Source organism: Microtus ochrogaster, linkage group LG9 (genome assembly GCF_000317375.1).
Source record: "Microtus ochrogaster isolate Prairie Vole_2 linkage group LG9, MicOch1.0, whole genome shotgun sequence".
Taxonomy (NCBI): Eukaryota; Metazoa; Chordata; class Mammalia; order Rodentia; family Cricetidae; genus Microtus; species Microtus ochrogaster.
The window spans coordinates 3139991-3150953 of NC_022034.1; the positions used below are offsets into that span (position 1 = coordinate 3139991).

At 41.8% G+C, this 10963-nt stretch overlaps 1 protein-coding gene across 1 annotated transcript in view; it reads left to right on the plus strand.

Annotated features, from left to right (window-relative positions):
- The window catches only part of Psmb1 (proteasome subunit beta 1), a 21968-nt gene extending 12745 nt beyond the window's left edge, over positions 1–9223 (plus strand). The window contains exons 5-6 of the mRNA XM_005363335.3: positions 4693–4799; positions 6322–9223. Of these exons, the coding sequence (XP_005363392.2) occupies positions 4693–4799; positions 6322–6507 (293 nt within the window). The 3' untranslated portion in view covers positions 6508–9223. The remainder of the gene's footprint in view (positions 1–4692; positions 4800–6321) is intronic.
- The last annotated feature ends 1740 nt before the right edge of the window (positions 9224–10963 follow it).

Genomic DNA, 10963 nt, shown 5'->3' on the forward strand with positions numbered 1-10963 from the left:
GCCCGGCTGGATTCTTTTAAAAATGTTTTCTTTGCTACTAAAACAAGTTCTTCTGTGTCTCTAGCCAGTGTCTTCAGATATCCTGGGAATCCCCCTGGTACCTTCTTAATATCTTATCTCTGTTCGTGGGGGATTGTTGCAGTTTTCCCATCTTGTCTTCAGCTCAGGTGATCTGTGATCTCCATGATCCATTCTGTTGCTGAGACGTTACAGTTTTATTATTAACGTCTGTGTTTTATTTCTGGCATTCCACATTGCTTTTTCTTCAGTGTTTCTATCCATTTGTAATTCCTCTTTCATATAGGTACCACTGCCTACTTGAGTTCTTTGTTAAGATTTATTTTATATGTGTGATTATCTGCATATATTTATATGTACCACATGTATGTCTGGAGCCTGCAGAGGCCATAAGAGACCATGAAATCCCCTGAAACTAATTACAGAGTGTGAGCCACCATGTGGGTTCTGGAAACCAAACTTAGGGCAGCAAGTGCCACGCTGTCTCCGGCCAGAACCCTTCCTTACTTCATCCAACTCTTTGTTCCTTTAAACATGCTTATTATTTTGAATTTTCTCTTTGGGATTGCATTTAACTCACTGTGATTAGATGTAAATGCTATTGGGTTAATTTTTTTTTTTTTGAAGTTGTGTTGGTTTTCTAGTTTCTGCTTACTGCATTGTGAATTGCATGACTGTATGTTTTGGTGATTTTTGTTTATTAGCTATATTCTTTCAGTTGGAATAATTGCAGTGTTCAGGTGGTACTTGAGTTTAGTAGTTTATAATTTAGAAATAGTTCCTTCAGGAGCTCTGGGTTCTTCATTTAAGCTCCATCTCATGTCCTGAGTGGGATACTGTGTTATTACTGTGCAGTTGTTCTATTAGCCACTTAATAATGGTGTCCTTTTAGACTTCAATAACTGTTGGAGATAAATCACCAAGGGTAGTATATAGTATACTTTTTTTGGATTTTAGTTAATAAGATTAGGAGTGGGAGGGAAGTAGGGTAGGTAAGAATAAGGATTAAGTATTAGGTCAGCTTTGGAAAGACATATAATTCAAGGTGGGTGAAGCAGCTAGAAAGGGAAAGCATAATACTGTTAAATCTGCCGATTTTAGAGATCGTCTAAGTTATGGAACTTTAGGGTTAAGTGGTAAAAGATGAAGGATGAGAAGATGTAGGAGTAAGAGGAGGGGATATGAGAGGTGGCTGAAGAGTAAAAAATTGCCTTTGTAAACTGGGTTACCAAAACCAAGTCTTATGAGCTAATTTACACCCAGGCAGTGGTGGCACATGCCCTTAATCCCAGATCTTGGGGAGGCAGAATCTCTTGAGTTCGAGGCCAGCCTGGTCTACTAAGGGAGTTCCAAGACAGCCAGGGCAGCGTGGGGAGGAGGGAGCCTAATTTATGTACAAACGAAAGCAAAACCATGGGGTGGGAGGAGCCTAACTTATGTACAAGCAAAAGCAAAACCACTATGAAACATATGCTAGAGTAGAGTTTAACTAAAAAGATAAAATTATACTTGTAAAATGAATTGCTGGCACATATGCTGAGTTGAAAGATGAGTTCTTAAATCCCCCTGGCTACAATAGGTTCCTTGCTGTGGTGCTGTGTGGTGTGAGGGAGAATGGGAGTTATTCCCGCAGCCTGGGGTTCTTGGGGACCTGGGGCTGTTGAGGCTGGAGGCCTGCTTCTGTGGTGGTCTCTGATTTTACCAGGGATCTGGTCCCCAGTATTACCATGTGAAGTCAGACCCTGTGAATGGTCCATGATTTGTTGGAGTTTGGGGATTTTGTTTGTTTTTTTAAGATGGTTCCTCTCAGTCTGTAGCTCAGGTTGACAAAGTTTGTTTTGCTCCTCCTATCTCAACTTCTCAGCTGATGGGGTTACAGTCAGGAGTCACCACACTTGGCTCTACAGTTTTTAAAAGACCTCTTCTAGGGGCTTGAGAGATGGCTTAGCAGGTAAGAGCACTTGGCTACTCTTTCTGAGGACCCAGCTTCAGTTTCTAACCCATATGACAGCTCACAAAGGTCTGTAATGTCAGTTCCAAGGGATTCCATGCCCTCATGTGGCCTGTTCGGGCATATACACATGTCGTGTACTTCCAGGCGTACAGACAGACGCTCATACTTGTACACATTTTTTTAAAGATCTTTTCTAAAATTGTCGTGATGTTTTCTTTCATAAAACTCAAGTGATACATAAGCATATGGTACCTTCCAGTTTTCCTCAAAGGTAGCCGGCTACAAGTAAGGTTATACACATTGAACATGCAAGGAACACATGCATTTACTAAGAATGACCTGTTTGTTTTAAAATTACTTGTTTGAGCAGGGAGCGTTGGCCATGGTGCAGATGAGAAAGTCAGAGGAAAGTCAGAGGACAGTTTTCCAGAGTTGGTTCTTGCCTACCACCAAGTGGGTTCTAGAGATCAAGTTCAAGTCAACCAACTTTGCAGCAAGTGCCATTACCCTCTGGTCCGACTTTCTGGCACTACCCCCAGTCTTAGCAATGTTAGCTCACTCTCAGCACTCTGACCAGGTTGAGTCTGTAGCTGAAACCAACAGCCTAACCAGACAGGTGGAAACAGTCTGCTTCCAAGAGTTAGGTGCTTTCTTTAGGGATTGTTGTTATTATCTTAGGTTTTTGGGACAGGATTTCCCTGTGTAACAGTTCTGGCTGTCCTGGAACTCCCTCTGTAGACAAGGCTGGCCTTGAACTCACAGAGATCCATCTGGCTCTGCCTCCATGTTTAACCTTTTTTTCTCCCTCCCTTCCCCCTTCCTTCTTTCATCTCGTTTTTAAACAATGTTGTGCTTCTATTGTGAGTGAATGCCACTTTTCTAATAACTTAAGATTTCTGTAATTTTTTTGCCATTTTGAACATTGCAAAAATATCTGCCTGACTTATTTTAGAAACAAACAATGAATAATTCATTCAGTGTTTCACAAAGAAACACACAAAGTCAGAGTATCTTGGCAAGGCAATTCTGCTTGCAAAAGATGCACTGGAACCCAAATGAGCCTAGCAGCACAACAGGGCCAGCTGGGCCCATTTCATCCCTGTGACTGCACCTCATCTCCTTGGTGGGAGCTCAGCCTCATTATCTGACATAGTTGGATAGTGCATGTGAGAGTCAGAAAAAATGAGTCCTTATCAACTACCTGTAATTCAATTTTTTTCTTATACACTTGTAAAAAAAAATTGTATTTACAGTTCTTTTAGGTAAGTCCTGTTCTGCAAATGAAGTTATTTTTGTGTCAGGGGTATGGTCTTTTTTTACATTGGACAGATACTGATGTCAAATTGCTTTTCCAAAAGACATAATTTGATTTCAGTGGAATCTGTAAGGTTTCTTATGTTTCTGTCTCTCTCTTTTTCTTTTTAAAAAGTTACTTGGCCTGGAGAGATGGTTTAGCATTTAGAATACTTGCTGTCCTTCCAGAGGACCTGAGTTTGGAGCTCATTACACACATTGGCCTGTGTTGTACAGTTGCCTATGACTCCAGCCTTAAGGAATCTCTTGGCCTCCATAAACATTTATACATATGATGTGAACATTCACGTGTGAATATATTAAATATATATAATATATTAAAATAATATATTTTTAAGTTACTCATTTTAGTAGTTCAAAACAAGCTGTAACATTTTGGGAAAAATAAAACTTACTGATAACATTTGTGTTTTGCCAAAACCCTTCCTTTATTGAATATTAAGTAAATGATTAAATGTTACCATTAAGTTGGGTTTGCTGATGTTTGGCAGAGAGTGGTTTTCACCTGTACCAGAGTCTGGTCATGAATTCACTGTCCTCCTGCTTCAGCCTAAAATGTGGTGTTTTAGGGTTTCTGTTGCTGAAGTGAATCACCATGACCAAAAAGCAAGTTGGGTAAGAAAGGGCTTATTTGTCCTACACTTCCATCATTGCCAGAAGTCAGGACAGAACTCAGCAGGGGCAGGAATCTGGAGGCAGGAGCTGACCTACGGGCCATGAGGAGATGCTGCTCACTGACTTGCTTATCAGAACTTACTCAGCCTGTTTTCTTATAGAACTCAGGACCACCAGACTAGGATGACTCCGCCCACAGTGGACTGGGTTCTCCTGTGTCAATCTATTAAGAAAATGCCCTACAGGATTGCCTATAGCCCAATCTTATGAGGCATTTCCTCAGCTGAGTTTTCTCCTCTTTGATGACATAAAACGAGCTGGTACACATGAATTGTACAATATATTGGTAAAGAGTATGTTTACTTAATAGTAAAAAGATAAACACAGTAAGTTTTTGGTATTTTTATTTACATTCAGCTCTAAGAAAATTTTTAACTATCGGGTCTGTGCTGAAACTACACAAGCTTATTTGTTAGTAATAGAATGCAGATTTTGATTAGAACTTCAAATAAAGGCGTGTGATCATCATCTAATGTGTCTGAATGGCCTGCTTGCTCCGGGCCATGAGATGGTTGTCAGTGACATTAGTTCTAGGCAAGTTGGCCACAGTGTTGGGGCATCAAGATGTGAACCTCTTATCTCTGACCCCACTTTATAAATAGTCTACTGGGGTCCACTGCACAACAGTAAATGTATTCTGACCTTTGCCAAAAGTTTGGCCAAATTCGTAACACTCTGTATCATGTTCTGACTATTTCTCATGGTATAATGTTTACTTTTTATTCTTTAAGGAAAGGGAGCTGTGTATAGCTTTGACCCAGTGGGCTCCTACCAGAGAGACTCCTTCAAGGCTGGGGGCTCAGCAAGTGCCATGCTGCAGCCTCTGCTTGACAACCAGGTAATGTCATGTGTGGGCCTCTGCCAGTGGCAGCTAAAGCAGCTGTGGTGCCCTCCAGCTTTTTCATTTTGCTGGGATGCTGCTAAGGTCTTCTTGATTGGTTTTGCTACCAAATCGTTTTTTCTCTGTTCTTCTGGTGCCTTTTTTTATCTGCCCTGTGGCTTCCGAGACTCTTTCTCTGCCGTTGTTGGTCATGGCTCCGGTCTTGTCCATGCTGTCTTTACCTGAAATCACATAAATGCCTCCCTCGTTACCCTTACTGTTTCAGTTTATCCCTATTTTATATTCCACCTCAATTCAGACCTGCATTTTTTGGGTTTTCTAATAATTCTTTCATTCTCCAAGCTGATTTCTAATTCATGCTGCTCATGATTCCTGTCCCCTGCCATCTGCTGTTTGCCCATATCATGTCTCGTCTCCTTTACCACACCCAGCCTTTGTTTTCGCCTGAGATGTCTTCTTCCTGACCCACACTTTGGTCAGGAATAGCTCATGCTCTTCAATTTCAATGTCTTCTCCTAGTTTGTTTTCTGTGCCATTAAAAAAAAGTACCACGACCAAAAACAACTTGGTGAGGAAAGGGTTTATTTCAGCTTAGCGACTTGTACTCTTTGGAGGGAAGTTGGGACAGGAACCTAGAGGCAGGAACTGAAGCAGAGGCTATGGAGGAATGTTGCTTACTGGCTTGTTCCCCATGACTTGCTCAACCTGCTTCCTTATGCAGCCTAGGACCACCTGCCCGTGGTGGGCTGGATCCTCCCACCATAATCGCTATCTAGAAAATGTCCCACCAGACTCATCTATATAGGCCAGTCTGATGGAAGTGTTTTCTCAGCTAACCCTCTCCCCCCACACACACCTTCCCAAGTAACCTGCACAAGTCTTTCTGATAAGCTGCCTTTTACCAGACTTACTTAATGGCCATTCTGGGCGGTCTTGGCTCCCCCTCCCCACTTACTATGATTTTTTTTTCACAGTGTCTGTGTCTCAGTGTTTGTGCTCTTGAGAAGTTGGGAGCTTGCCAGATTTCTGTGTGTTTAAGCTGGGACTAGAATATTCTTAGTTTGAAAGACTGGAGAGATGACTCAGCGGTTAAGAGCACTGACTGCTCTTCTAGAGGACCCAGGTTCGATTCCCAGCTCCCATATGGCAGCTCACAACTGTCTATAACTCCAGGATCCAGCACCTCACACATTTATACATATAGGCTAAAACTCCAATAAAATAAATAATTTTAAAAAAAGACATTCTAGGCCGGGCGATGGTGGCGCACGCCTTTAATCCCAGCACTCGGGAGGCAGAGGCAGGCGGATCTCTGTGAGTTCGAGACAAGCCTGGTCTACAGAGCGAGTTCCAGGACAGGCTCCAAAACCACAGAGAAACCCTGTCTCGAAAAAAAAAAAAAAAAAAAAAAAAAAGACATTCTAATGTAACCTGTTATATCCAGTACAAATCCTGGGACACAGGGAGTGTGCTATGGATGTTGGGATGCTTCATACGATACGAGTTTCTGTCTTTCCAGGTTGGTTTCAAAAATATGCAGAATGTGGACCACGTGCCCCTGTCTCTGGACAAAGCTATGCGGCTGGTGAAGGATGTCTTTATTTCTGCAGCTGAGAGGGATGTGTACACTGGGGATGCCCTCAGGATCTGCATTGTGACCAAGGAGGGCATCAGGGAGGAGACTGTTCCCCTGCGGAAAGACTGATTGTGAGCCGTGTGTTGGAGCTGTGGCTTTATTAAAATAAGCTTGTCATTATTAAAAAGCATGAAAAGTACTCATTTTCTTACAGTGTCTTCTCTAGGTGTGACAAATTGGGAAGAGTTTCTTTGTTTGTGGCTGAAGTGATGAGTCATCAGTTCAGAAAGTTTGATCCTCAGCACCCACCTGTAACTCCAGTTCCTAGGGATACGATGCCCTCCTCTCTCCTCAGTAGGCACATACACATAATTATATATAATGAAAAATAAAATCTTTAGTAAAAGAATTTTTCTTTATTTGGGTTTGCTTACTTATTTTAAGATTTACTTTACATTTTGTATGTGCTTATCTGACTATATGCTACATGTGTGCAGATACCTGTGGAAGCCAGAGTGGGTGTCAGTTCTGCCGGAGCTGGGTTTCAGGTGGTCAGGAGCTGTCAGACGCCATCCAAACTTAGATCATCTCTCCAGCTCTGAAGAATGTCAAAAATAGGACTAGGAAGATGGTAGTTTGGTTTGGTTTAGTTTTTTGGTTTTTCAAGACAGGCTCTCTCTGTAGCCTTCTATCCTTGACTGTCCTCTAACTCACTCTGTAGACCAGGCTGGCCTCAAACTCTGCCTCCCAAAGGTTGGGATTAAAGGTGTGTGCCACCACCTTCTGGCTAAAGACTTTTCTTGTTGACTAAAATTGTTTGCATCTGTGTGTGTTGGCATACATGTGGAGGACAGAAGACAACATGAAGATGTCAGCTCTCCTTCCACCCGGCGGGTCCTGGGTTATTGTCTGGGTTATTAAATGAGACTGCTCGTTCATTTCCCAGCCCAAAAATAATAGCACAGAAACTATATTAATTCCAAGATTGTTTGGCCAAAAACTTAAGTGTATTTCTAGCTAGCTCTTAAATAAACCCATTTCTACTAATCTTTATCTCCTCGTGGTTATGGCCTACTGGTAAAGTTCCTTCTGGAGTCTGTCTCCTGCTGCAGGTATCTTTTCTAGCCTAGCTATATTCTGTTAAGCTATTGGCCAAAAGCAGCTTTATTAACCAATTGCAATCGAACATAATCATAGCATACAGAGGGAAGTCCCACATCACTGAGGGTCATATGTGGGTTACCAAGCTTGGCAGCAAGCACCTGTTAAGCAAACTGCATTTTAACTGTTAATAACACTTGAATAAGCTGAATTGTAAATGTTAGGACTCACCCAGCTACAGAATTACCTCAAGTGTGGCAGCATTTACTGTTAATTGGTAATGTTTAAAGAGTTCAGTTGTTTAAAAAAGGGGAGATCGTATGGAGTGTTTTTGACAGTTAAATGTTGTATATGCAGGGTTTTTTTTAAGAATGATAAAAAGCCAGACAAATTTCCTTACATTTATCCCTTCCAAAAAAAAAAATTTACCCCAACTGGTAAACATGTCAAGAATCTATGAATACATTTATTTACCCTGTGTCTTCCAGGCTTCAGAACACAACAGATGTTGGTGTTTATGTGTGTTAGGCTCTTAAATGGACCAAACAAGAAGGGATTTATTAGGGGAGTTGATACAGAACTGTCAAGCCACAATAACATTCTCCAGAGTTAGAGTGTAAGCATAGCTAGTTGAAGCTCAGCTGAATAGGACTTCCAGAGTACTGGGCTTCTCAGACAGCTTTGTACTGTAACCCAGGCTAACGTTAAACAGTCATCTTTGCCTTTGCCTCCCAAAGTGCTGTAATTATAAGTGTGAGCCAAGATGCCTGGCTGAGAACCTGTGTTCTGATGGCCAGGGGAGGAGGAGAATCTGTTCTGCCTCTGGAGAGATGACAAATTGCCCCTATTCTTGCTTCTTTTTATTCTGTCTGTCTGTCTACCTATTTATTTTGAGGCAAGATCTCATGTATACCATATTGGCATCAACCTTGCTATGTAGTTGAGGACCTCTGTTCCTACTTCTACCTTTAACTGCTGGAATTAAAAGTGTTCACCACCACACTGTTTATGCTATGACTATACCCAAGGTTTTGTGCCTCCTGAGTGTAATGACTAATCTCGGTTGTCAAGTTGAGTGCATTTGGGATAAACTAAAAACCCAGGTTGCTGGGTACTAGGTGACTCACCAAGCTGCAAAGTTGGACGTGCAAAGCAGCAATCTTATCAAATAGAAGTGGTTTGTATCTGATCAGGTCCAAATAGATGGAAAACAAGCAAGTTACATGAAGTTGCCGAACTACTTTTTTTTTCTATTCCTGTTACATTGTCTTCTCAAGCATGTTCTTACTGGCTTCATGGAGTGTGCTTTATGATTGGCTGAAGAAAAGACAACTGGGGCCTGATTTTCTGGTTATTTGGCATGTTGGGCAGGCACCACCTAGAAGTGGGCAGCTGCATCATAACAATCATGACAGATACTGGTGAAGGGAAATCTTAGCAATGAGTAGAACCTCAGCCAAAGCACATGGTCGTACATTTTGCTTGGATTGAGAAATGGTCAGTTGTGTATTCCTGGGCTGAAACATGGTTTGGCTGGATAGTCAGGGATTGGAAGTGAGGCATTTGGGGAAGAATTTTTGACTAACTGTTCTTGGTAACTGAGATATGTCAATCTAGGATATTTTGTGTGTGCATGTGTGTATGTGCTTTTAAGTAAGCTCATCCTGAGAAAGGCTTAGTTCCCGGACATCCAATGCATCCATTGTAGTCACTTGCTGGCTAATAAAGACTTTCTTGGCTTGAACCTGTGTCTGAATGGTCTTCTGTAGTGGGTACCTCACAACAACAGATCGTATAAAGATTGTGTTTGTCAGTGTCTTTTAATTCTCTTTAGCTACAGATTATTTTAACACAATTTCTGAAACCTTTTGGCATGGTCTTGTTGCTGAGGTTCAGAATGTGTTGTCATGTAATTCCTAGAACTCACTCAATTATCTGGGTGGCTTTTTTTTTTTTTTTTTTTTTTTTTTTTTTTTTTTGGTTTTTCGAGACAGGGTTTCTCTGTGGTTTTGGAGCCTGTCCTGGAACTAGCTCTTATAGACCAGGCTGGTCTCGAACTCACAAAGATCTGCCTGCCTCTGCCTGCCAAGTGCTGGGATTAAAGGCGTGCGCCACCACTGCCCGGCTTCTGGGTGGCTTTTAATGAAGATTGTAAACACACTTTAATCAACCTCCAAGGTGTTGTTTGAAAAGCTACCTTTATATGGATGATTTTATTCTTGCTACATAAAATGGAAGGAATTGAGAGAAGCTAATGGAAACTGTTGATTTAAAAAAAGAAAATGTACTACTTTCTGGAGCTAGTAGCCATGATTCACTCTCTGTGGTCAGATACCAGCCTTTGTCATGAACTAAGTGATTTCCTGCCCAGAGATGAAAAGATTCAGAATCTGACAGTTACTGAGGGAGCTGGGATTCCAAGTGGGTTCTAACACCTTGCCATGTACTATCCATCTTCTACATCTTAGGCCCACCCACATAGTTCCTCCATTTCTTCACTGCCTTTCAATACACCACAGAGCTTGTCTCTTAACTGCTGTGGTTAATGCTCTTGTATGTAGTGGGAGTTTGCGGGCTGCGTTCCTGCCACCCGGCTCCCGGCCGCCTGGTTAGCTTATGCCCCGAAATAACACACAAATTGTATTCTTGTAAACACTGCCTGGCCTATTAGCTCTGGCCTCTTCTGGCTAACTCTCACATCTTGATTAACCCATATCTAGTAATCTGTGTAGCACCATGAGGTTTGGCTTACCGGGAAGATTCTAGCCTACGTCCATCTTGGGCTGGAGCTTCATCGCGTCTGGCTCAGAGAGGAGAGGCATGACATCTGGCTCACTTCCCTTCCCAGCATTCTGTTCTGTCTACTCCACCACCTATGTTCTGACCTATCAGGCCAAGCAGTTTCTTTATTAATCAACCAATGAAACAACAGATAGATAAAGACCCTTCTACATCACTTGTACACTGTAAAGATTTATTACTCATACTGGTTTAGTAAAACACTGGCTGGCCAGCCAGGCAAGAAGTATAGGTGGGATGATCAGACTAGGAGAATTCTGGGAAGAGGAAAGGCAGAATCAGGAAGATTCAGAGGAAGCAAGATGAGAATGCCTCCCTGAGAAAATGTACCGAGTCACATGACTAAGCATAGATAAGAATTATAGGTTAATTTAAATTGTAAGAGCTAGTTAGTAATAAGCCTCGGCTACTAGGCCAAACAGTTTATAATTAATATAAGCCTCTGTGTTTCTTTGGGACTAAACGGCTGCCAGACTGGGTGGGATAGAAACTTGACTCTACACTTTTAGATTCCACTACAAGTATCCACACTCTATATTCAACTTTTGTGGTTAGCTGAACTGCTATTTTGCTAAGTGCCATCTGCATTTTTAAGATGTGTGTGTGTGTGTGTGTGTGTGTGTGTGTGTGTGTGTGTGTACTGGTGCCTACAGAATCCAGGAGAGAGTATTGAGTTGGAGTCTAG